Here is a 26,914-nt window from a genome sequence, read left to right on the forward strand (position 1 = left end):
GAGAGAGAGACAGAGCATGCGGGCAGAGAGAGAGGGAGACACAGAATATGAAGCAGGCTCCAGGCTCTGAGCTGTCAGCACAGAGCCCGATGCGGGTCTCGAACCCATGAACCAACCACGAGATTATGACCCTCTCTGCCACCCCTCCACTCGCACTCTATGTCTCTGTCTCTTTCTCTCTCCAAAATAAACATTTAAAAAAATTTTTTAAAAACAACAATAAACATTTATTCCTCAAAAAACATCTTTTTTAATGTTTATTTTGAAGAGAGAACAAGAGAGAGAGGGAGACACAGAATCTGAAGCAGGCTCCAGGCTCTGAGCTGTCAGCACAGAGCCCAATGCGGGGCCCGAAGCCATGAATGGTGAGACCATGACCTGAGCCAAAGTCAGACGCTCAACCAACTGAGCCACCCAGGCGCAATACCCATCCCCAACCCTCCCCTCCCTCCCACCCCCCATCAACCGTCAGTTTTGTGAACATATTTTAAAACTACCATAGCCAGGAAAACAAACCATTCTAGATATTGCAAACACACACACACACACAAAGGTCATACAAGCAATTGGTGCTCACCACTGGTGGGGCTCGCGGTGGTGAAGGTCAGGGCCAGGGGGGAATCGCACCACTAGCTCTCAGGTTACTTTACCACAGTTGCTCTCCATAGATTCAAAGCTGCTGCTGCCACTCGGTCAGGAAACTTCGGGAAGCCACTGCCGGGGTCACTACAGCCCCATGGCCCCAAGCCTGACTGGTGGGGAGTATGGACTCCAACATTCGGCCCGCATGTCTGCTGCTACAGAGGAGAAAAGCATGGCTTCCACCTCCTTCCACCTCCGCCTTCCAAATTTCACACAGGTACGCTTTATTGGCACAATTCTGCTGTCGAGGGAATCTGTCAACGATGGTTCGTGGGTTTCCAGGACCTGCAAAGAAGGGGCTAGAAATGGGTGTCAAGAGCCAACCAACATCATCCAGCAAACCCCTCCTGATGGGGGGGTGTTCAAAGGCTTTGTAAAAGGGGGGTGGTGTCCACGTGGAGTAACCTGGTGGTCGTGTTTCTAAGTCGGAAACCCTGAAAGGTGTCATTCTAGCTGGGCAGCAGGTGAGGCGCTGGATGCTGACGACATACACTCATCCCCAGAGGTGACTGGAGAAGCGCCTGGAGTTGATTCTTAGTTTCATCTCTGGAACGTTCTCACTGGAATTAAAGCTGGATGGACTATTGGCAATGCAGTATCTGAGAAAACATAGCCCCCATTCAAAAGGGCTGCCAGAGAAAAGATCTCCACAGGGAAACATGTTTTCTCAAAATACAGCCTTTGGACCTCTATACGCAAACATCCCTGGGATGCTTACTTAAAAAGCTGATCCTGAAAATAATTTAATTTCAAAGGCTGTTGGGGCACCTGGGTGGTTCAGTCAGTTGAGCGACCGACTTCGGCTCAGGTCATGATCTCACGGTTCTTGGGTTTGAGCCCCACGTCGGGCTCTGTGCTGACAGCGCGGAGCCTGGAGCCCGCTTTGGAGTCTGTGTCTAACTCGCTCTCTGCCCCTCCCCCACCCCCCTGCTTGCACCCTGCCTCTCTCTCAAAAATAAATATTAAAAATAAAAAAATTAAAAGGCTGATCCTGCACACCTCCCCTGATGAAAACAAACAAAAGCAGACACTACTTAAAGTAATCCAGACAGATTTCAGTCAGTAACATAGTATTGCAGTGCCGTAGGGGAAAGGGTTCATCGTGAGCAGGCACCCGACTGGGATTATTACAGAGGTGATGGGGTATTTCACAGGGAGAATGAGGGACTAGGGAAGGGAATGAGTGGGGGGCTCTATAATCAGAAGTGAAAGATGACAAAAAGCAGGAAGGGACGCTGGCCCATATGAGACCCATCTGGCTTTGCTGACACTTCTCAAAGTTAAGCTCCTGCCCTCTCACAGAAGCTGGGAGACAGGGGCCCGATCTTCAGGCGTTGGCTGGACTCAGCAGCCAATCCTTTAGACAGCCGGGAGTTTTGCAGGCAGGCACTTTAAGGGAGGCTAGGGTCCTACTAGGGATGCGGCCACGAGCTGCCAGCAACCACGTCCGTGTTTGTTCGCCTTCACAGGCCAAGCAAGGTCGAATCAAGAAGAGGGCTCGGAGGAGCCTGGCGAGCATTTGGAGAAAGAATCTGTCACCCTCCGAACCCACATGCCCACCCCTCCTGAGCCCATCCCCCAAACAGAGGGACCACTTTGACAGGCCTTTTTATGCTCACCAAACGACTGAAGTAGGACAAGGCGGACGGGGAGGTGGGGGAAGCAGAGGTTCTCCGGCTTCTTCAGGGCTGGAGGTCGGCAGGGATTTGGGGGTGGGAGACGAAGGGCAGAGCAGATTGAGGATGACCAGGAGGCTCAACTGGATTCTTAACCTGGGAGTCCCGACTGGTCATGCTGGCCGGCTCCTGCCCCCACGGAGGTCAGGGCCTCTCAGTCCTGAGGACCACCAGGCACGACCAGCTCTGGCTCCTGTGGTCCTGGTGGGGGTATGTTGTTGAGACCTGGGGGATGGCGTGGAGCACCAGCTGGGGGGCGGGAGCACACTCATTCAAGAAGAAGAAAAGTCCCGAGGCCCAGAGCAGAGGCAGGAATGGTGCTTAGGCTGCGTGTGTTTCCAGGGCAGCGGCAGAGAGCGGTCTGGCGCCACACTGTGGAGGAAATGAAGATTTCAACGGTACAAAGGCCTCGTCTGGATGAGGGCTACACCCCAGGGTGGTAGAGCAGGAAAACAGAAGGAGCCTGGCTCCCTGACATAAGAGCCACCGAACCAGCCCCAGATCCAGTACTTAACCGGATTATCATATGAGAGATCAAGAAGCTGCTTCTTAAAAAAATTTCTTTTCAATGTTTACTTATTTTTGAGAGACAGAGACAGAGCACGAGCAGGGGAGGGGCAGAGAGAGAGGGAGACACAGAACGTGAAGCAGGCTCCAGGCTCTGAGCCGTCCGCACACATCCCGACATGGGGCTCGAACCCATGAACGGCAAGATCGTGACCTGAGCCAAAGTCAGACACCTGACCGACTGAGCCACCCGGGTGCCCCCAAGAAGCTGTTTTTTAATTTAACCCACTGTTGGGGCGCCTGGATGGCTCAGTCGGTTAGGTGTCCGACTTCGGCTCAGGTCAGGATCTCACCGTTCGTGGGTTCAAGCCCCACATCGGGCTCTGTGCTGACGGCTCGGAGCCTGGAGCCCGCTTCAGACTCTGTGTCTCCCTCTGCCCTTCCCCCACTCAATCTCTGTCTCTGTCTCAAAAATAAATAAACATTTAAAAACAAAGGAATTAAAGGGCGCCTGGGTGGCTCAGTCGGTTAAGCATCCAACTTCAGCTCAGGTCACGATCTCGGGGTTCGTGAGTTTGAGTCCCACATCGGGTTCTGTGCTGTCAGCCTGTCAGCACAGAGCCCGCTTTGGATCCTCTGCCCCACTCTCTCTGCCCCTCCCCCGCTTGCACTCTCCCCCCCGCCCCCCGAAAAAAAGGATTAAAAAAAAAGAATTAAAAAAAATCACTTAACCACTGTTGTGTTGGGTCTCTACTGCAGCAGCTGAACCTGTACGTAACCTGATAACGGAGGGAATCCATGTATCTGTTATCTTTTGCCACAACAGTGCTAACTAATAGACCATCCTCAAAACTCAGAGGAGGCTGGGAAACCGATTCTCACAGGTTGGCCGTTACCGCTGTACTTTAATGCCCTGCTGGCTGGATCGGCGCTGCTTCTCACTGCTGGTCTTTTCTCCCTGTGTTGCTGCCGGGACCCAGGCTGAAGAGGCAGCGGCTACCCAAGAGAAGCGTAAGAGAGCAAGCAAAAGAGCCATCGGGCCTCTTCGAGCCTAAGCACGGAACCAGCCCCCAGCCCCAAGCCAGGGGATGGGAAAGTACACTGTGGCCACGAGGAGACACAGCAGGAGCGGGGATGCGGGGAGGGCCCATAATTCTCTCTCCCAGAATGTGACAGAGTCCTGGGTCAGAGGCTACAACACGGTGGCCCTGCTCTTCTAGGCGTCACCTACGAATGGCGCAGAGTGAAAGACAGCGTCCGTCCATGTGAAGACTCAACCGCAGTTCTCTATCAGGTCAGGAGCCCTGACAAGACAAGAATCACATCTCCTTCCTCTTCCCAACGCCTAGGGCCAGGCCCTGCCCTCAGGGCTGACTCAGGGAGATTACTGGGTGAATCTGAGACCATTTCTTCACTCTCTGCGTCGGATTCCTTATGTGATACAGACTGACCTCCTAAAGGTCAGCACACAGTGCTAGGGGTTTGCCCGCAAAGCTGCAAAGGGACTGTGCCATTGGGAACTGAGATGTGTACCTAGGTCTGTCTACACCGCATCCTGGATCCACTGCCTGCCAGAGGGACCTCCAGAAGAAAGGACTTCTACAAGTTAAATATCGCAGACTTCACACTCCAAAGGAGAACCGTTTGAAGAGAGCCATGGTTAACCCTGACGAATGCCACCATCACCACAGAATTCCAGGCACCGGGCATGTGGGTAGAAAGCATATTTTAGGGCAGTGACTCATGGTAAGTCGTTTCCTCCAGTCCCTAAAACGGGCTATTCAATGTCAAGCTGTCTCAGGCTCAGGCTGATAACAGGGCAGCCATAGGGGACCTAGTGGGAGCTGCGTTGTCACGGTCCAAGTCTGTACGCACCGCTTGTATAACCTGCCCAAGTTCACAAAGACAGGATATCAGTCGCCGCTCTTTATGCTCCCAGTGAAAGAAATCCAACTAAAATATGCTTAAGCCAAAAATGTCATACGGTGTATCGGCTCACATAACCGGGAAGCCTAAGATCTTCAAGCTGGCCGCATCTAGCGCTCAAACGTCATTCTCTCCCCAACTATCCCTCAGTTGTGCTTTCCTCCATGACGGCTTCAGGCCACAGGATGGATGCCCCAAGACTGCAAAGATAGTCCTTAGTAACTCCAACTCTCCACTGAGGTTGAGCAAGCCTCATAAAGGAAAGCCAGTCTTCAAAAAGCCTCTGATTGGTCTGCTTGGACCCTGTATCTGGCAGGAGGAGACCCTGATTGGCCAGCCATGGTCAGCGTGCACCTGCAAGGTGGGCCTTAAACCAGTACTTAAGTCTCTGCTAGGGCACAGGAACTGAATAGAAAGTCAAGAGAGGGGGTTGTCTCACGGCAAGTTGAGGGGGCGAGGTGACAAATGGAAGACCAGACATTGAGGCTAGATTGAACTAACCCTAAGCCTAAACTTTGAACAGGCTTTCACACGTTCATAGATGCTATTGTGAGTAAAACACAAATTCACTTAAGAGCAGGAGTGCCTTCATAGTAACTTTTGGTCTTTCTGTATTTTTTGTCCCAATTAATAGATATCGAAAGGATCCCTACGATCACGAGCAGGTCCGAAGACCATTCTATTTTTTAATATTAGAAAGGGATTCTTAACTGCAGATTAAGAGAGAGAGTAAAGAAAGCAAGAAGAGAAGGGAGCCAGGAAAACCCCAGCCCAGGAAGCAGCGAAGGAAGGTTCCAGGACAGCAGCGTATGACAGGTCAAGGAGGTAGCCGAGGGAAACGGCACTAACTGTCATGCCAGAGCACTGGAGCGGAGTGGAGGAGTGATCGTGGCGGGCAGCACAGAAAGAGAAGGAGAAGAAATTAAACCCCGGGGGGTCAGGGGACAGAAACGAGTGCCATCGGACTACATGAGCAAGCTCTGCGGTGAACAATGCTTACCTAGTCACAATTCTGCAACCACTATCAATCATGGGGCAAGAGTGACAAAACTAAACCCCAAGAATGGAATGGGTGGGGGGTGTTAAAGACCTAACTCCTTGCCTGTGTTGCTAGGAAGTCCACAGATAGCGTCTAAAATGGGTGAATCAGAGCACCTGGGTGGCTCAGTCGGTTGAGCGTCTGACGTCAGCTCAGGTCACGATTTCACGGTTCGTGGGTTCGAGCCCCGCATCGGACTTTGTGTTGACAGCGCAGAGCCTGCTTGGGATTCTCTCTCTCCTTCTCTCTCTTTCAAAAAAAAAAAAAAATTAAAAAACTCTTTTAAATGGAAGAATTAAGAGCTAGAAACACAAGATAGGTGGAGATAAGCACCAGAAGATCCAGCGAGAGGTAAGGAGGACCGAGGACTGGCGAGCTGGCCCAGGAGGGTGGGGATGGTCGAGGCAAGAAGCTGCTGCGGGTCATTCTGTTTCCTCACCACTTCATTTCGTACTATTTGAACTGTAAACTATGTGTGATAACATTTGGGAGGCTTAAAGAGTCCATTCTTTTGTCAACGGCACCTCAAAGCTGTATTTGTGTCCAACTTTATTGAGATAGAATTGACACATAATTTTTACGAACCCTTTAAATCCATTTTTTAAAGAGAGTGGGAAGAACCAGCTTCCTGCAACAGAAGCCATGAGAACATTACCTATTCCGGTTTCAAAAGAAATGGTGGCATTAGTTCTGCTTAGATGATTTCGGTCAGAGACCAAGTAAGCATACATCTGGGGTTCAAACAAGAGAGGCTCTCACTCCAGTGCTCAAAGACCAGTTAGAAAACGGAGATCTGACTGAACTGGGTAGGTACGAATTAGCCAAAACTGTAACAATAATAATAATAATAATAATAATAATATAGCTAGTTATCCTCAAGTGCTTACTTCAGACCAGAAACCGTCCTGAGGATATTATCTTATTTAATCCTCATGGCAACTGATATTTTCCCCAATTTACAGATGAGGAACTGAGGCTCAGATAGTTTGGGGAACTTCCCGGAAGTCACACACTCTGGCCCCTCTGCCTGAGGCAGAGGGGCCTCAGCGTGTTGTGATTTACTTCTCTTTTCTAACCACCAATCAAACTTAGAAGTTTCTATCTCTGGTGCCATCTCGAGGGGCCTATGAAAACCACTGACTGTGGCAGTGGTCTCAGGCCCACACTTGCTGGGTTGTGCTGGGCCCTGCGCTGTCTTAGGGAAGGCCTAGAAAACAGTATGGGGTAGAGCCGGTATTCAAACCTAAGCATTCCCGGCTCCAAAGCCCACTTGCTCGGCCACTGAATTATGCTAGTTCTCCAGCTAGAATCAGAGCTGGGTGAGGATCCCACCTGTAGTAATTATGAGTTGTATGGCCTTGGGCCCCCAAGTTCCTTAACCTCTCTTAAGCCTGTTTTATCATCTATGCCATGGGGATAACAATGGTGCTTACCTTCAGGGTGGTTGCTAAGGATAAATCAAAATTCCTATCTGGCAAATAGGAGCCTCTATTTTCCACACCTGTTAAATGCCTTGCCCTTCAGCTCCTAGGTTAAGGAGAGATTCTCACATTTTCTCACCCTTCAGATCCACGGGTGGTAGGGCAAGAGACAGAAAAGGTTTGGGTCAAGGCTAAATACTTGGACCTCATCCCAGAGTGACTCTCCAGGGCAGGGGCGGGGTTCAGGAATCTACACCTTAGACCCCCGAGAAATTCAGATGCCTGCAGTCCTCCTGCCTGGCTTTGAATGACTATGCGTAGTGCTTGAAATCTGACAGACCAGTGCCTTTGTGAGCGTCTGAGCCCTTCCTGCACTGGCCTCCAGCTCTGTCTGTGCCTCCTCCCTTTCCCCATTGCCCAATCTGTCTTTATCTCCCCCTTCCATTCTAAGCCCCCTCCCCTTACTCTAGCCTTACTTCCTAGCTTCCTCTCCACCTCTCCGTGCACCCTCCCCTGAGCTCAGTCTGCATTCCTACCCACCGGCCGTTTCTCTACCAGTCTCTTCGCAGGCATTGCCCTTTCCTGTGTCCACCCGGAAGGCTCAGATAAAAGTTGCTTCCGCCAGGATAACCTTCAAGGCCTCTTCCCTGGCACCATGGCACTTTGCACGTACCTTTATTATTGCTCAAATAACAGGGTAATGGGAGATTTTTTTTTCCGGCCTCAGATTACCTGGTGGACTCGTGGCCCACGAATGGTGGAAATGTGCGCCAGAGTAAGATGGAGAGAGGAGGACAAGCCCGTAGACTTTGCAGAGGGGCCGAGAGGCCTGAGAAGTAAGAGAAGACCAGGAGACAGGGGCTCCTGAAAAGATAGATAAGAGATTACCATGCGGGGTTCCCACAGCTTTTGCAGACAGCGGCTGCGCAAAAATTCATTGGAAGAACTGAGGAATGTTGCTGGCTCCATCTGGGGGAGGGCATGCTTGTATCAAGACACTGATGCTCTTGATGTGCTATAATTATAACCAGAAACACTATCCTTTTGCCCAGGAAACTGGATTTCCCAGTAAATTCCTTACTTTCCAAGTTGTTTAACGCTAAGATAATGCTTTGCTTCTGTGTCCTTATTTATTTATCTTTAACGTTTATTTACTTTGGAGAGGGAGAGCACAAGCGAGGGAGGGGCAGAGAGAGAGAGAGAGAGAGAGAGAGAGAGAGAGAGAGAATCCCAAGCAGGCTCTGCACGGTCAGCGCAGAGCCCAATGCAGGGCTGGAACTCACAACTGTGAGATTGTGACCTGAGCCGAAGTCAGACACTTAACCGACCGAGCCACCCAGGCATCCCTCCGTGTCCTTATTTCTAACTTTCTGTTCAACTGTTAACCATACTAAATGTACTCAGATTCATCTAGTCTAAAATCGAGGAGAGGTGGTTCTCGCTCCTAGAGACAGAATTATTGAAGAGGCAGCCCGCACACACTCAGGTGCCACATCTCCAACAGCTGGTTTTATAAATGGAAACAGGCACTGGGACCCCTTCTTCTCCCCTTCCCAGAAAGGCTGATGGAGAGCCTGGCCCAGATCAGTGGAGCTTTCTTCCAAGAACTGTCCCGTTCCCAGACCAGCCCTGTAGACACCCCCAAAGTCCCCCTGGACCTGCAGGTAGCAGTACCTCTCCACCCCAGTACTCACCCCACACTCAGGCCCTAAGATCCCACTTGACCTGAGCCTGCAGGTATGAAGTGTCCAAAGCACAAGACATCTGTCCCCACCCCCACCAACACACACTCTTGACCTTTTGTTCTGGGTCCATGTGAAAGAGAAATGTCAACTCTACCAAGTAAAGGAAACAAACAACTTCCTGGCTAGATGAGAATAACCAGAACCTTAAGCTTCATGCCTGGGGGCTGACGGGTACCTAAAGGTGCTCCCTTGGTGATAGGGGTGATCAAAACCTGTATGCTTGTCCTGAGAACCACCAGGCGGGAAGCACCAACTGCACTGATGCCCTCAGGGAGGCAAAACTAGGGTAGACGTTATTGGTCCGATTTTACAAGTGGGAACCTTCCGGGCAGGAGGCCAACAGACAGCCTCCGTAGACAGCACGGTAGATAGTGCTGTGCCCAGGCAAGGTCGTGAACCCAGAAGGCGGCCGGGATCTAGTGAGACGCAGACACTGCTGGGGGCGGGCAGTAGGACACGTTCCGCCCGACACTGGTGGGCTAGCCTGGTGGCCTCGCCTCTTCGTGCGCATCTCGGGTCGCAGAGTCCCCAGCCTCCCAGATCACTCACCTGCTCTGGAGCTGGGAACTTGGGCTTTCCTGAGCGCTGGCCCCGCCCCGAGGCTCCGCCGGCCCTGCGCTGGGCTCCGCGGTCCGGGGGCGGGGCCGGACGCCGAACCAACGTGATGGCGTCAGGCGCCGCGAGCGCCGTTTCCTGTTGTCCCTGGCCCGGAGGCCGCAGCGCCTGGTCGGAGGCTTAGGGGCTGCAGTGGCCAGGAGTGCCCCGCGCCCCCTCCCCGCTCCCTCTGGTGAGTTAGGGGTCAGAGGGCGAGGAGGGTGAGAAGGGGACGGCGGGGCCGAGACGAGAACGGGCGATGGGTCACCAGCCCTGTCCGTGATCGCAAACCCTTGGTTGCTTTGAAACTGTCCTGCTTCAGAGCCTTTTCCCTGCCCGGCCTGAGCCCCGCACCCTACCCCACTCGGACCCGAGCCTTCAGCCCAAACAGCCAGTGCTGACCCGTCCCCTTCCTCTTCTCCACCCGTGACCCGAGCCCAGCCCTTACCCTCACCCCTTCACCACTGGTCTTGCGTAAGTGCAGCCACACTCGACCCCACGGTAGCCCACTTCCAACCCCTAGGACAGCCACTTCCCTCCGCCTCCCTCTAACGCATCTCCTTCTCACCCCTCAACCCCTTTGGCAATCCCAGTGCTCCACGCAAACCTCCTCGAGCCCCCCCTCCCCCTCCCCGTCTTTCTGGCTTACCCCTTTTCAGGCTCAGCTTTCTTATCCCAGCCCCCCTGCTCAGCCCCCCAAGGTCTGCTCAGCCAAAACACCCACCTCCCCCCACTCATTTAATACCTACCACTACAGTAGATGCCCTATTGCGCTTACCCCCCTCTTCTTGATAACTCTGATCTCAGCCCTATCTCAAGTCTTGTATGTATCTTCTTGCCCTCACCCACTCAACCCCTAACTTCCAAGCCCACCGCATACTTTCTTTCCATCCCCAGCCAGCCTGAGGACACTTCATTCCTGAGTCTTTGCTAAACCACCCCCCAACTCTTGCTGCCCTAGTTCCCACCACCCCTACCCAATCTTGTTAGATTGACGTCTTCCTATCCCCATTTCAACTCTTCATCCCAGCTCTGTGCCCACTCTTCCCTTGATGTGGTCCCCATTTGATCTGAGAACCTAGTGCAGTCCCCTGCCAACCCCACCTGCTTTCTCAGAGCCAGGCACTTGCCGAACACCTCAATTGAGGCAGGGCCTCAGATGGTAAGTAAGTGTGGAGGAGTAGAGATCCTTCTCCCGTGGGTCAAGTGCTTTTCCTGGATGTCAGGCCCCCTGTACCTGTCCTTAAGGATTGTATTCCTGGCATCCATATTACATTACTCGCGTTGGCTGCTGGAATGATAGGTATCATCCAAATACCTGGAAGGTGAGGGAGCTACTCATTCAGCTGGGGCAGTGGAAGCTTATCACTTCCTTTTGGGTGACGATCTGGAGAAACTCAAGCGGTTCCACTGTGTGGGGTTGGCTGTGGTCACAGAATCATGTCCATGTGCATTGCCCTGCCGCTCAGAAAGGACCCTCACCCAGTGCTCCTCCTGGCCAGAACTGGTTGTAGATTAGTCCCGCTACCGAATGTGCCAGAGGTGACGTTACATGTTGTGAAGAGTAGAGATGAGTGGATCCTGGGGACGCCGAGGCCTCCGTGGAGGCTGTTGAATTGCTTCCTCTTTTTGCAGGTGCTGGATCATTGAGTTTTGACCATTTTGATTACCCATGAACACAGAGAGTCAAGTTATCTCAGAGTAGCTAGACATTCTTGAGGCACCCAGGCTCCATGGTTAACATTTGTAATCTCCTGGGATTTGGGGGTGCACATCCCCTCTAAGTTCTGGTGACCAAACTCCAAAGGATTGGCCACTTGACAGCCATTGTAAAGGACCCCAAAGAAGACCCCTTGTGTTTGCTTGCATTTATAGTCTCACGCCTTTGAGAATCGGATGTCCTTTTACCTTCAATATCCCCTTCCGTTAAGGTGTGATCTCTGAAGGGTTTCAGCCTGTTGGCAGCTTGGTGTAATGGAAGGAGTTCTGCAGTGACCCCACCACTGAGAAGTTGTATACCTCAACTTCTTACAGTCTGAAACGGTCTGAGCCTTTTTATTTTACTCATCTGTTCATTCAGCAAGTATTTTGTGAGCACCACTGTGTGCCGTGCACTGTTTGAAGCATTAGAAAGACAATGGTGAATGAGTCAGGCAAAGGTCCTGCTTTCATTCACTCAGAGTTTGGTCCTTGCCAGAATCTTAAGGGATCTGGGACAAGAATATGGGAGAGATGGGTGTTGTTGGATGGAAGGAGGGAGGGAGGAAAGAAAGATACCCAGTGTTCCTAGACCTCACATTTCTGGCCTCACCCACTAGCCTTTGGACTGGGAATCACGAGCTAGAAGTTGCTTGCCCTCCAGCTGATATTCAGTTGCTTTGTCACCCTACCCACCCCCCCCCCCCACACCCATCCCACCCCCCACAGGGCTCTTGTCTAGAAATCCAACTTTCTTCAGGTAGAAGGAGGTGCTGTTTACTCAGCACTCACATGTCTGAAGTATCAGCTGTCTTTCTGAATCAGAAGATAACTTTGTCATTTGTTTCCAGCTGAAAACCCTGACTCATCACCTGGTACAGCAGCTGGAGGGCTTAAACACCGGCCTGTTGTCGTGCATAGCCAGGTGCAGGATCGGAGTCAGGCCGTAGAGACGAGGCTGTCGCGGATGGCGGGGAAGTCTCTAAGAAGAAGAGGTTGCTGTTTACTGATGAACGGAGTGTTTCGAAAGTGGTGAAGCCAGGTTATCCATTTCTTCTTCTAATGTAAGTCTCATCTGAGTCCTTCTCCTCTTTTCGTTCTTCCTTAGTCTCTGGAGGAAGTGAAATTGGATGTTTATAGAAGGCCAGGCAGTATCACGAAGAGAATCAACCCCAACGATTCCTTCCTGTGTGTTGGAACATTTGAGGAGGGACAGCTCGGAAACCTGGCTGCCATGGAAAGGACCTGTGGTCAGCTAGTTGGGGCCACAGATCTGATGGGCAAGATTGTTTCTTGTCAGTGTTAGGCCTTCTTTGATAAGGTGGAGCTTCTGAAGAGTCTGTGAATAATAAGTTTGCCTGAAACTCTTTGAACCAAGGACCTGGGACAGTATGAACTGACGAAAGGCACAGAGCTTGGAATGAGAAAATTCTGTCCCTCACCTGAGGCATGTTTCTACTGAGCCTCAGTTTTCTCTTCTGTGAATGAGGGATACTCATCCTTCTCTCACAGGATTGTTTTAAGAATTAAATGAGGATAGAGAATGAGATCCTGTGCCAGAGTGAACCAATACAGAGGGGCAGAGGTAGACGAAGGGTGACTTAAGAGTTTCCTAAAGGCACACGGCACTCACCTTTTCTGCTCCACTGTATCAGGGATGTTTGAACTCTCTACTTGCTCTCTTTCTTCTGGGTCTCCTGAAGACCCACCCCTCTTTCGTTTGCTTCTTGGTGTCAGTGAAGACAGCTCTGAAGATAGAAAGTGAAACCAGTCCCATAGCATGGTAGATGGGGGTCTGGCTCACCCAAGGAGCCTGCTGGAGTGCTGACCTAGCAGTCAGGAGACCCAGAGCCCAGAGATCTCACATCGTAGATGGTCGTGGTCCTGCCTCTGAGCCATTTCCTGCCTTCCTGAGGCGTTCTAGAACCGACAGGCCTATGTAGGTAGGGAGCTTTGGCTTCCTGCAAGGAAAGATGTGCCCGGAACTTTGGCCTGACCCCCACGTCTCAGTTCTGTTTTGTGAATTGTCAAGTGGCAATTCTTCTAGGTTTCTCTGCACTGTTGTCCTTTTGTGACGTTCCCGACACTGTTTTAGGTCACAGTTGTCTCTTGTCTGGCCCTGCTCTGACCTCAGTGTCAGTTTACTTTGTTTTTTCAGCAGACCCTGACTTGGCCAGAGCACCCACTTAATGATAAGCCTCCCTCCCTCCAGTGAATATTATATTCAGTGAATTAGTTGATGAGGCCTCAATGGTCTTCCTCTTCAGATTGCTGAGGCCCAAGCCTTGAGGCCGGCTGAGGGAAGGGCAGTTTTAGGGCTTGAGGCTCTGTCTAGAAGGGCAGGCCCCCGGAATTGCCAGAGGGGATTGGATGCCAGGGTCTCAAAGCCAGCGAGCCTGAACGTGGCCTGCAGGGCTGCGTAGGGTAGCCTTGAAGAAACCCAGCCTCTAGGATCAGGCACGGTTTCAGGACCGACTCTATAGTATGTCCCCTTCTCCCGGTGCCCTGGTGGCCAGAGCATGGAGCTGGTCTCCAGCGAAGGGTCCTGAGGATTCCCAGTGGGTAGGAGCTGGGAAAGTGGTGGAGGGAGAGACAGTCTGATGGGCTGTGGCCAGGGGCTAGTGTTCCTCCTGTCAGTCTGTTGTGCGCTGACCAGAGCTGGTTTCGTGGGGGCCGTCCTCCACACACCTATCTGCCTTTGCATGTCCTTACTTAGGAAGGTCGGCGCTGGGTCCTGTTCACCCTCTGCCGGATCCAGAGGCCAGGGCTTGAATCAGAGCGTCTTTCATCATTTAGGGCCACCCTGCCGTTCTCCATGCCTCACTGTTCGCCTGTAAACCTTTCCTGCCAGACTCAACCCTGATGCTCCCTTGCATCCCGCCACCTGGGCCCCCAGCTGGAGAGCCCTCCTCCCAAGACTTCCCTGCCCCCTCCCCAGCCACCCCTTAGCCCTAGCTCACACCCGCCTCTTCCAGAAGGGTGGATGTCATCCTGGCCGAAGGTGGTAGAGCCCGCCACTGATCAGCCCTGGGATCTTGGGAAGTTCCCTGACCTGGGTCAGCTTTGATTTATCTGGATAATAAAAGAGCTCGCCTAGGGTGGTTACAAGGAATGAATGAAGCAATGTGTGTAAACAGTACAAAATCCATTCATCATGCCTCCATTTGATAACTTCTTTGGGCCATAGGTTTTTGAGAACAGAGACAGCGATGACCTATTTTTTGGTGTCCCTCCATGCTCGGCAGCGTGGTCACTAGAGATCTGTTTAGATGGGAATGTGCCTGCCCAATCCTGGTCCGTCCAAGTGGCTGGGGCGGTCCAGGCGAGCCAACAGCCACCCCCCGAGGCTCAGGTTGAGCCCCCCCCCCCCCCCCACCTAAGCCACCCCCGGGGGGGTGGGGGGGAAGCCAGTGCCCTGAGGGATTTACCTGTGTACTGACTTCAGGTAGTTGAGCGGACTCATTCAGACAGTGGCCTTTGCCTATAAGGCTTGGCCACATCCAACCGGGGTAATAGATACCATTTATCCTTAGTACCGTCAGGCACTGTGCTGGGCGTTTTCCACATTCATAACCTCCGTTTGAGACGTCTGCCGTGGTGCCCCACCTAGCATGCCTAAGTGGTTAGTGGCAAATTGAGATTCGAACCCGTGTTGTTTCCCTTTAGGCGTGTCCCTGTGCTGCTCCAGCTGGACCCTCGTGCCTGGAGGGGAAGCAGCTATGTAGCAAGAGGCCCTCCCTTTGGAAACTTCCTTCAGTTGTGCTTGTCCCTGCCGAGCTGGCAGACATCGGGCTGGCACAGGAGTCAGAGGCTCCGAATGTGAATTGTGAGCCCCTGCTTCCTGGTCCACGTGGGCTCTTGGCACCTCCAGCGGCAGCATCCCCCTCGCACCCTTAGTTCTGTATCCAAATCGGCCCCTCATTCCCTGCTTTTTTGTGCCAGCGTTTGGTGTGGCATACAGAGGCCTCTCCATGCCCTGATTAGGGTGGACCCACCCACGGCACATAGGATTCCCCACCTCCTGAGATTCGAGCCCTCAGATTTCTTCTCTTCCCTTGTTTCCTTCCTTAAAATCCACTCTTGGCTTTTACTTTTGAATTCAGAGGCCTTTGCATTGCAGTTTGAGGAAGATGGGCTGACCCGCTGCCTGCTGGGGGGAGGGGGAGAATTGGCTGGGGGTGGTGAGCTGGAACCTGCTCATCTGGCCGCGCCGTCTGTCTCTGCAGGTGTCATGTGATTCTCCGAGGGAGCTGCAGTGTGAGCGGAAATGCTCTCGGTGGTGGAGAATGGACTGGACCCCCGGGCTGCCATCCCGGTAGGCAGTCGGAGAGGCTCAAGGGTGGGGAAGGGGGCACGGGACAGCCATGTCATTGGTCTTCCTCACTTTGAAATGAATGAGTACTGTCTGGAAAGCGAGGCTTCGGGCTGAGAAAGAGTTATAGCAGAAGCAGGCTCTGAGGAGACCCTGCCCTTTCTAGAACATCTTATTGGTGATAGAATGGGAATTGATAAAAAACAACGGATTTTAATAGGGGCTGCCTGAAGACCAAGGATTTCTCAAAGGAAGTCATACATATGGGGCGCCTGGGTGGCTCACACGGTTAAGCGTCATGATCGTAAGCGGCTCATGGTCTTGCAGTTTGTGAGGTCAAGCCCTGCATTGGGCTCTCTGCTGTCAGAGCAGAGCCTGCTTTGGATCCTCGGTCCGCTCTGTCTCTGCCCCCTCCCCCACAGGCACATACATGTATGCACATTCTCTCTCTCTCTCTCCCTCTCTCTCCCTCTCTCTCTCTCTCTCTCTCTCTCTCTCAAAAATAAGTAAACATTAAAAGAAGGGGCAGCTGGGTGGCTCAGTCGGTTGAGCATCCGACTTCGGCTCAGGTCATGATCTCACGGCTCATGGGCTGGAGGCCCGCATCGGGCTCTGTGCTGCCAGCTCAGTGCCTGGAGGCTGCTTCATATTCTGGGTCTCCCTCTCTCTCTCTGCCCTCTCCCTCCCATGCTGTCTCTCTCTGTCTCTCAAAAATAAATAAACATTAAAAAAAAGAAAAGAGGGCATTAGGGTGGCCTGGGTGCCTCAGACGGTTGAGCGTCCATTTGGCTCAGGTCATGATCTCACGATTTGGGAGTTTGCTGCTGTCACTCCCTAGCCCACTTTGAATCCTCTGTCCTCCTCTCTCTTTGCCTCTCTCTCTCTCTCTCTCTCTCTCTCTCCAGTCAAATAAGCAAACAATAAAAGAAGTATATGACCCATAAGTCATATGAAAAGATGTCTAACATCAAAAGACTGCATACTGTATGACTTCATTTACACAAAATGTCCAGAATTGGCAAATCCATAAAGACAGAAAGTAGATTAGTAGTTGCTAGGGGTTGAGGGAGAGGGGACTAGAGAGGAGTGACTGCTCATGGGCACAGTGTTCCTTTTTGAGACAATGAAAATGTCCTAAAATTAGGTAGTGGCTGTAGTTTCACTATTCTGTGAACATACCAAAAATCACTGAACTGTATAGTTTAAATGAGTGAATTTTAGGCAATGTAAATTGTGTCTCATTAAAGCTGTTATAAAGAAAAAAAAAAAAAAAAAAACAGGGGCTCCTGGGTGGCTCAGTTGATGGAGCGTCCGACTTCGGCTCAGGTCATGATCTCACGGTCCGTGAGTTCGAGCCCCGCGTCGGGCCCTGTGCTGACCGCTCAGAGCCTGGAGCCTGTTTCAGATTCTGTGTCTCCCTCTCTCTCTGACCCTCCCCCGTTCATGCTCTGTCTCTCTCTGTCTCAAAAATACATAAACATTAAAAAAAAAAAATTTTTTTTTTTAAAAAAAAAAGAACATTCGACTTTTCAAAGAACATTAACATGAACTGTTTGGGCTAAGATAAAAATAAAACAGTAAAATATTTATCCATAATCCTATCAGCTAACAGTTCAAACCAGGTTTTCTGTATTCCCTCCCAATCCTTTTCCAAAACACATAGGTAATTTTGACATGCTTATACTATGACAGAACTGTCTTTATCTTTCCAAAGGATTTTACATATATGTATTTTATAATTGATTTATGTAACAGACCTTAACGGAATACTTACATGTGTCAGGAACCAAGCCAAGTGTTGAGGATGCAAGAATGAAAAAAAAAAGCAAGTCCTGCCCTCAGAGTAATCCCCCCGCCCCCCAACTCCTGTGCTGTAGGTCAGGAAGTATTCGTTCCGTTTAACAGATGAGGAAATTAAGCTCAGTGAGGTTAAGTGAAATGTCTGTAGTGACCCAGCTGTTGACCAACAGAGCTGAGACTAACATCTGCCTCTGACTGCCAGGTCAAGGATCTTTCCTTTTTTCTTTCTTTCTTTTTAAAGTTTATTTATTTATTTTAGGGGCGCCTGGGTGGCTCAGTCAGTTAAGCGTCCTATTTCAGCTCAGGTCATGATCTCACGGCTCGTGGGTTTGAGCCCTGCATCAGGCTCTGTGCTGACAGCTCAGAGCCTGGAGCCTGCTTCGGATTCTGTGTCTTCCTCTCTCTCTGCCCCTCCCCCCTCCTCATACTTTGTCTCTCTCTCTCTCTCTCTCTCTCTCAAAAATAAACATTAAAAAGATATTTTTAAATAAATAACGTTTATTTTATTTATTTTGAAAGGGAGAGTGAGCATGAGCAGAGGAGGGGCAGAGAGAGGGAGAGAGAGAGAGAGAGAGAGAGAGAGAGAGAGAGAGAGAGAGAATCTCAAGCAGGCTCCACACTGTCAGCACAGAGCCAGATACGGAGCTCAAACTCAAAAACCGTGAGATCATGACCTGAGCTGAAATCAAGAGTCAGATGCTTAACTGACTGAGCCGCCCAGGTGCCCCTAGGATCTTTTTTTTTTTTTTGAATTTTTTTTTTTTCAACGTTTTTTATTTATTTTTGGGACAGAGAGAGACAGAGCATGAACGGGGGAGGGGCAGAGAGAGAGGGAGACACAGAATCGGAAACAGGCTCCAGGCTCCGAGGCATCAGCCCAGAGCCCGACGCGGGGCTCGAACTCACAGACCGCGAGATCGTGACCTGGCTGAAGTCGGATGCTTAACCGACTGCGCCACCCAGGCGCCCCCCTACGATCTTTCTTAATGTGGACCATGCTCCTGTTTTCTTGGTGTTTTTATGGTTCTAAAGTGGCACTTGTTGCCTCTTCATGGAATCGTAGACCCCTAAACAAGGTGGAAAGCTTCACCCCTGCCCTAGATGGATCACCCAGGCTCCCACACCTGTAACTATGATGGAGCCGGTATTTAAACACAAGATTTCTATGGCTATCAAATCACTGAAGTTCGGTTTAAAAAGCAAAACAAAAGAAAAATATACAAATATCTTTGCAAAAAAATAACTATCTCTGGGTGGTATAAGTACGTAATTTTCCTTTTCTCCTCTATGCTTTGTCTCTGTTTTCTTTCTTTTTTTAAAATTTTTTCCAACGTTTATTTATTTTTGAGAGAAAGAGAGAGCGTGCGTGCGTGTGCAAGTGGGGGAGGGGCAGAGAGAGAGGGAGGCACAGAATCCAAAGCAGGCTCCAGGCTCTGAGCTGGCAGCACAGAGCCCGACGTGGGGCTCGAACCCATGAACCGTGAGATCACGACCTGAGCCGAAGTCGGACGCTCAACCGACTGAGCCACCCAGGCGCCCATCTTTGTTTTCTATGATTAGCTTGTGCTAGTTTTGCTGTATACACACCCACAGGTAGACGTGAGCACGTGTGTGGGTGTGCGTGTATTTGGTGATAAGCACTTACCTTCCAGGGGTCACCGCAGGATCTTCTAAAGGCCTGTGTTATGTCTGACACCGACTAGGTCATCAAGAAGAAGCTAGTGGGATCTGTGAAGGCGTTGCAGAAGCAGTACGTGTCCTCGGACACAGTGGTCACTAGCGAAGACGGAGATGCCAACACCATGTGCAGTGCCCTGGAGGCCGTATTTATCCACGGCCTGCATGCCAAGCACATCCGAGCCGAGGCCGGAGGGAAAAGGAAGAAGAGCGCCCACCAGAAGCCTCTGCCTCAGCCTGTCTTCTGGCCCCTCCTGAAAGCTGTCACCCACAAGTGAGATCAGCAGGGGAGGCTTTGCTTTGGGGAGGAGCTTCAGTGTGGGTGACCCTGGGCTCTCCCTCTACAGCTATATGGGAAAGCAGCAGAGATGCTCTGTGTTCTAGAATGGAGATGGGTGAGATAGGGGTTATTGTTAGACCAAGCCTCAAGAGCCCCTCAGCGCACAGGCAATGGCCTGGGGCTGCTCAGGCCCCTGGCTGGTCGCCTTTAGCAGGAGCCGCCTTTTTGCCACACCGTGGCAAAGTTAGGTAGTTGGAACAGAGAATGTGTGGCCTGCAAAGCCTAAAATCTTTACTAAGTGGCCCTTAACAGAAGAGGTTTGCTGACCCTGCCTTGGAATGTTTGAACATCTCTATGCTAAGTATTATATCCTAACAGGCTATGGCATTTTTTAAAGACGTGGAATCCAGATCATCTGAATATCCACCCTGGGACGTTTGCCTCTGCGGCCCTGGCCCTAACTGCCTGGGCTTTGGAGCAAGCAGCTGCTGGCACGTTGCCTCTAAGGGCTATTAAATGCCACCTTCAGCCTGAAGGTGCCTTGTCAGTCTGTATCTTCCTTTTCATGCTGACTGCCACCGCCCTATCTCAGGTTCTTACCTCACTCCTAGGTGGCAGTGGCTTTCTGATTGTCCCCCTTATCTCATTGTGTCTGTCCTTAGGTCAGGCAGCTGGTCAACATTTATTGAGCTTAAGCTAACCCGAGCTCATTCCCTGAGCCCTGTGGAGCACGCACTCCTATGGGCGAGACGTGCTCAGGGCACTGTGATGGTCAGAGGAAGGGCATTTACATCAGACCAAGGGTTCGGGAACTGAGTTGGGTACATGATCTTATCCCGAGCAGCCCACCCAGAAGTCTGCGCGACTGCGGTCAAGTCATTTCCCGGTGTAAAAACTCTCAGGCTCCCCAGTGCTAGCCTGGAGTTCCATTCACTTCGTTGGGGCCCCGGAATCTGTATCCTGACCAGGTTCCCAGGTGATTCTGACGCACAGCCAGGTGTGGGGACCCTTGCCCCACCTTGCCTCACCGGTTGGATGCTCAAGACCCTGCATCACCTGACTTTGCAACCCAATCAGCCACTCCTCCTCCTCCCCGTGCTGTAACGGGAGTGCTCACCACTCCTGATACACAGCTGCTGCTTCCCTACCCTTGGTGCCTTTTCTCTGTCAGTCCTTGGTGCCTGAGGTTCCCCTTCCATCTTTGCGGCTTGAAATCGCTCAAGGCCCAGCTCAATGCCTTGCCTGTGCCTAATCCCTATGCCTAATCCCGCAATGCCTTGCCTAAGGCATTGTCCTTACTGCAACCTGGAAGTGATTGCCTTCCCCCCACCCCAGCTCTACTGACAACAGGGTTCACTTCCGTGTGCCCTTGAAAGGTAGTAACCTGGACTGAGGGCAGGACCATGTCTGTATCCTGTATCTTCACAGCTCCAAAGACCTGGCACTTAGGGGCTCATCACATGTATGCCGGATGAGCAGGTGATGTCAAGGGCGCCTGGGGAGTTGAAACTAAAATGGCAATTATCCTGCATGACAGTAACCTTGAAAAAGTGGGGAGTTGTAGCTAAATATTTCTCAATTCCCTGTAGAACACTGCTATCTGAGATATTTTCCCAAGCCTGTATATACTTGCAGTCGTTATTACTGGCTCCTGCTCACCAGTGGATAAAATGATCCTCTGTGATCTGAACTCACTTCTTGAAACAAGCCTGTCCTCTCCACCCCCAGGCACATCGTCTCGGAATTGGAGCACCTGATCTTTGTCAGCACGGACGTGGGCCGCTGCCGGGCCTGGCTGAGGCTGGCCCTCAATGACGGCCTGATGGAGTGCTACCTGAAGCTGCTCCTCCAGGAGCCCGCCCGCCTGTGCGAGTACTATCAGCCCACAGCCCTGCTTCGAGACGCCGAGGAGGGCGAGTTCCTCCTCAGCTTCCTGCAGGGACTGACGTCCTTATCCTTCGAGCCCTCCTACAAGTCCGCCATCTTAAACGAGTGGACGCTCACCCCGCTGGCTCTCTCTGGGCTTTGCCCGCTCTCTGAGCTCGACCCCCTCACCACCTCTGGGACAGAACTACAGCGGAAAGAGTCTCTGGATTCAATTTCCCATTCCTCAGGCTCGGAGGACATCGAAGTCCAGCACTCAGGCCATAAGATCCGACGGAACCGGAAGCTCACGGCCTCCTCCCTCAGCCTGGACACCGCCGGTTCATCCCAGCTGTCTTGCAGCCTAAACTCTGATAGCTGCCTACTCCAAGAGAATGGCTCCAAGAGTCCAGACCGTTCCGAGGAGCCCATGTCCTACGACTCCGACCTGGGGACAGCAAATGCCGATGATTCAGACCCGTCTCTGCAAGAGTGAGTGTCCTTCCCCCACTCCTCTCCTCCCCCTGCCTTCCTTCCTTCTCCTCTTCCTCTTTCTCTCCCTCCCTATAGCATGTGATTGCCTGTCACTGAGCATTGACCTCTCTAAGGGCATAAAGGAAAAGGGGATCGTGGCTCTTCCTCAGGGACTGGAGTTGCCGGGACTTGTAACTGGAGGCAACATGGGGCAGCGAGGAGAATGGATTCAGGGAGGGCTCGAGCTGAATCAGGCTCCAGCTCTGCCCCTGGCTGATCTTCGACCAGTTACCTAATTTCTCTGAGGCTTCGTGTAAAATATTATTGCCTCTAGGGCGGAAACCAACGGTTCGGAGTTAGATATACAACTTCCAAAAGACGCAGTGAAGCCCAGCGCGTCTGGGTGCTCCGCTGCGACCTCCCAGAAGGCCTCTGAAGGACACAGACCCTGAATGAGGCCTGGAGGAGGTGGTGCACAAAAGGGGCCAAGCGAGTGAGTGGAGGAAGAGCACAGGGAGCAATGAACTTGACTAGAGAAGGGACGCTGGGCAGAGCTGTCTCTTTAAAAGAACTTTTTTCTATTTGAGTATTGTTGACACACGGTGTTACATTAGTCTCAGGTGTACAAGGTAGTGAGTCACCATCTCTCTATGTTGTACCATGCTCACCCCAGCAGAGCCTTCTTCGTTCAGGCCCTTTTTAAACACTCATTTTTTAATAGATTTATTTTTATGGTAAGAAAAAAAAGTCTACCTACAGTGAAACGTCTTCTCCACCTTTGTAACCATAATTATTAATTCCTTACATCTTTCTTTTTCTTTTCTTTAAAGTTTATTTATTTATTTTTGAGAGAGAGAATGAGCAGGGGAGGGGCAGTGAGAAAGGGGGACAGAGGATCTGAAGCAGATTCTGTGCTGACAGCAGAGAGCCCAACGTGGGGCTCGAACTCACGAACCGTGAGATCATGAGCTAGGCTGAAGTCAGACATTTAACTGACCGAGCCACCCAGGCACCCCCTTTACATGTCTTTTTCTGATGTTTCTAAATGCATCTAACAGATATGAATAGATCTGTTAATAACTGTTAATATCTGTTAATAGATCTGTAATAGACTTTTAAATGTCTTTTATATTTCTTATCTCTGCCCCATCCCCACAAAGCTATTATAAATATACTGTTTGATACCTTGTCTTAGAAGAGATCAGGATTTTTGTTTTGGAGCTTCATATCAGTTTCTTAATTTTTTTTCCCCCCTATGGCATGTGTTTCCATTGTATGAATGTACCTTAGTTTATTTGACCAGCCCTGTATTTCCTGGACACTGGAGTTCACTCTTTCTGTAAATAACCGTGTGTATGTGATCTTTGAATTCTATGCAACTATCTCTGTTCAGTAAAGTCCCAGAAACAGAATTGCTGAGGCAAAGGATAAATGAATCTACAATTTTCATAGATAATCGCCTGTTTACACTCTGTCAGGAATGTACCTGTGCCCCCTCGGCCTTGTAGGCAGAAGGTATTATCAAACTTTTGGATATTTGCTCATCTAATAGGTAGAACATGATAAACTTTTTTTTCAAGTTTATTTACTTGTTTTGAGAGAGAGAGAGAGAGAGAGAGAGACAGCAAGCGAGCATGAGTGGGGGAAGGGCAGAGAGAGAGGCGGGGGGAGAGAGAGAGAATCCCAAGCAGGCCCCTCGCTGTCAGTGCAGAGCGTGATGCAGAGCTTGATCCCAGGAACTGTGAGATCATGACCCAAGCCAAAATCAAGAGTCGGGCTGGTACGGAGTGAGCTTAGAAGACATCTGTGAGGAAACAAGGCCATTAGGGCAGCCATCTTGCCCAAGCAGCAGCCTGTGGGTGGAGGAACCTAGGCCTTTGCTCTCAGGAACATACACCTGCTTTCAGGGGAAAGATACGCATGCACACACCCACCACACACACACACATGCACACGGTGACAGAAATAGCCCCATTCTGTGTTTTCATGGCATTGATAGTTTTTTTTTCCCAATGTTTATTTATTTTTGAGAGAGAGAGAGAGAGACAGAGTGTGAGCGGCAGAGGGGGAGAGAGAGAGGGAGACACAGAACCCAAAGCAGGCTCCAGGCTCCAAGCTGTCAGCACAGAGCCCGATGCTGGGCCTGAACCCATGAACCACGAGATCATGACCTGAGCCGAAGTTGGATGCTTAACCGACTGAGCCAGCCCAGGTGCCCCATCCAGTTCTTCACCAAGCTTCCCACCACCTTAGATTTAATATCCATTGATGATTCTTGCCCAAACTAATCTATGATGGCTGCAGAGTGATGATTTTCCAACCTCATGACCACCTCCACGTTTATCACTCACCATCTTATTGTCAGGAAGAGCTCCAACCCCATCCCCGTTATGTATCTGTTTGTCTATTTATTACTATTAAGGACTCAGGGATTCCTATCTCTTTCACTAGATTATAATCTGTCCCTATCCTTATTTTTTTCAAAGACGCTCTAGGCCCAAGGTGGGGTGCTAACTCATGACCCTGAAACCAAGAGTCGCTCGCTCCACCAACTGAGCCGGCCAAGCTCCCCTGTCGCTATCTTTATTTGTGTCGATGGCCAAACTGTCCCAGACTACCTTAGAAACCATTCTGTATTAATTCTGTAGCTACGATACCAAAAGCGTAAGCAACAAAAGAAAAGATAGAGAAAACAGTCTTCGTCATCATTGAATTCTTTTGTTTCTAAGAATACCATCAAGAAAGTGAAAGGCAACCCACAGAATGCGAGAAAATATTTGCAAGCCATGTATCTCATAAAGAATTTTTTATTTTTTATTTTTTTTAATTTATTGTTTTTAATTTTATTTTTTATTTGTTAAGAGTTACATGCAAATTAGTTAGCATCTAGTGCAACAATGATTTCAGGAGTAGATTCCTTAGTGCCCCTTACCCATTTAGCCCATCCCCCCTCCCACACCCCCTCCAGTAACCCTCTGTTTGCTCTCTATATTTATGAGTCTCTTCTGTTTTGTCCCCCTCCCTGTTTTTATATTATTTTTGTTTCCCTTCCCTTATGTTCATCTGTTTTGTCTCTTAAAGTCCTCATATGAGTGAAGTCATATGATGTTTGTCTTTCTCTGACTAATTTCACTTAGCTTAATACCCTCCAGTTCCATCCACATAGTTGCAAATGGCAAGATTTCATTCTTTTTGCTTGCCGAGTAATACTTCATTGTATATATATATACAGTCATCCGTCATCCATCGATGGGCATTTGGGCTCTTTTCATACTTCAGCTATTGTTGATAGTGCTGCTATAAACATGGGGGTGCATGTGTCCCTTCAAAACAGCACACCTGTATCCCGTGGATAAATGCCTAGTAGTGCAATTGCTGGGTTGTAGGGTAGTTCTATTTTTAGTTTTTTGAGGAACCCCCATCCTGTTTTCCAGAGTGGCTGCACCAGCTTGCATTCCCATCTGATAAAGAATTTTTACAACTCAATAAAGAAGGACAAATAACCCAACTAGAAAATGGGCAAAAGATCTGAATACTGAATTTCCCCAAAGATATGCAAATGGCCAAAGAGCACATAGAAAGATGCTCAGCGTCATTAGCCACCAGGAAAATGCAGATCCAAACCATCATGTGTACGACTTGGCACCCATTAGGAGAGCTTTGATCAGAAAGACAGTTAATAGCAAGTGTTAGTGGGGGGGGGGGTGCTGGTGGGCTCAGTTGGTATAGAGCATGGTGACTCTCAACATCAGGGTCATGGGCAGAACCTACTTAAAAAAAAAGAGTAAATTGAATTAAAAAAACAAACAAGCGTTGGGGCACCTGGGTGACTCAGTCAGTTGAGCCTCTTGATATCAGCTCAGGTCATGATCTCACAGTCTGTGGGCTCAAGCCCCGCATTGGGCTCTGCGTTGACAGTGAGGAGCCTGCTTGGGATTCTCCCTCTCTCCCTCTCTCTCTGCCCCTCCCTAGCTTTTGTGCACCCTCTCTCTCTCTCTCTCTCTCTCTCTCAAAATAACTAAATAAACTTTATAATTTTTTTTTTTTAAAGTAACCAGTGTTGGTAAGGATGTGGAAAAGCCGATGGCAATGTAAAATGGTACAGCCACTTTGAAGTCAGGCAGTTGCTCCAAAGTTGAAACTTGAAGTTACTCTATGGCTCAGCAGTTCCATTCCTTGGCGTATATGCCCGAAGGAATGAAAACATTTGTCCACACAAACACTTGTGCGTGAATGTTCACAGCACCGTCATTCATAATAGCCCCAAAGTAGCCCAAAAGTCTATAAAACGATCAATAGAGAGACAAAAGAAGGATTCATCACAAGGAATGAGATCCCAGTGGCTGCCACAACATGAATAAATCTTGAAAACATCGTTAAGCGAAAGAAGCCGGGCTCAAAGGCCACCTATGGTGTGACTATTTGTGTGCAGTGTCCAGGTTAGGTAAATCTAGAGAAATGGAAAGTAGGCTTGTGGTGGGCAGGGGTTGGAGGAGGGGTGGATTAGTGACAGCTAATGGGTATGGGGTTTCCTGTTGGGTTGATGAAAATGTTTTAAAATTGACCGCGATCATAGTCGCACGGCTCTGCAAACACACTATTGAGCTGCACGCTTTAAATTAAGTGATTGTGCGGTATGTGAATTATGTACTGTGAATTTTATCTCAATAAAGCTGTTACCAAGAAAGTGTTCCAGATTTGGCCAGTGGGTGCCCCTCTGAGCTGGCTCTCATGTCCATTTGACGTGCCCCAATCCATATTTTGAGCACTTTCTTACTTTCTAGCACAAGATAATTCAGACTTATTTTATACTCTTTCCTAACTCCAGCCTAGGAATCAACCTTTGTCCCAGAAGTCTTGCTTCCTATTTTGGGGGGGAATGCAAAACCAAGATTTAGGCATTTATCATTTCGTTTAATCATCATGACAACCCTAGTAAGTGGGTACTGGCATATCTTCCTTTTACAAATGAGGCCCGGAGAGGTAAAGTATATTGCCCAAGGTCACACTGCAGCCCAACCTTTGAAAGCAGGCGATGTGAATCCAGAGTCCCCGCCCCTTGCACCTCCCCCTACACACACACACACACACACACACAGAGTGTGAAAGTGAAGTTTATTTCTTCAACAAGGTCACTTTTACTTGAGTGACCCCAGTTTTGAGTGGAAACAAAGGTGTAGAGCTTATAAGACAGCCTCTCAGGAATTGCACATGGCAGGGTATACCCTTGGGAAAAGTCACATATCATGCGTCTGGGAGC

The 26,914-nt window shown here is 50.1% G+C and overlaps 1 protein-coding gene and 1 long non-coding RNA gene across 7 annotated transcripts in view; one reads left to right on the plus strand and one right to left on the minus strand.

Moving 5' to 3' along the window:
- LOC144615402 (uncharacterized) lies at positions 1-11,285 on the minus strand. Of its 3 annotated transcripts, XR_013553791.1 has the most exons (4): positions 9,506-9,520; positions 5,907-6,039; positions 1,048-2,690; positions 1-927 (listed from the first exon to the last, which is right to left on the minus strand). It is a non-coding gene; the product is annotated as an uncharacterized LOC144615402 (long non-coding RNA). The 3 variants fall into 3 exon arrangements; XR_014137160.1 differs by lacking the exons at positions 5,907-6,039; positions 9,506-9,520 and adding an exon at positions 10,869-11,285; XR_014137161.1 differs by lacking the exons at positions 5,907-6,039; positions 9,506-9,520 and adding an exon at positions 3,558-5,900.
- Positions 9,633-26,914, plus strand: part of LOC144615261 (pleckstrin homology domain-containing family M member 1-like) — a 20,455-nt gene continuing 3,173 nt past the window's right edge. For 2 of the 4 annotated variants that reach the window (XM_078442142.1, XM_078442145.1), the window contains exons 1-4: positions 12,224-12,312; positions 15,475-15,563; positions 19,064-19,311; positions 21,046-21,672. In XM_078442142.1, the coding sequence (XP_078298268.1) occupies positions 15,516-15,563; positions 19,064-19,311; positions 21,046-21,672 (923 nt within the window). In that variant the 5' untranslated portion in view covers positions 12,224-12,312; positions 15,475-15,515. Of the gene's footprint in view, positions 9,744-12,223; positions 12,313-14,892; positions 15,075-15,474; positions 15,564-19,063; positions 19,312-21,045; positions 21,673-26,914 lie in introns of those variants that run through there. The other 2 variants (XM_081794778.1, XM_078442144.2) reach the window with 2 other exon arrangements.

This window comes from Panthera onca, assembly GCF_046562875.1.
Source record: "Panthera onca isolate mPanOnc1 chromosome E1 unlocalized genomic scaffold, mPanOnc1 haplotype 2 h2.Chr16_ul_3, whole genome shotgun sequence".
NCBI classification, from domain to species: domain Eukaryota; kingdom Metazoa; phylum Chordata; class Mammalia; order Carnivora; family Felidae; genus Panthera; species Panthera onca.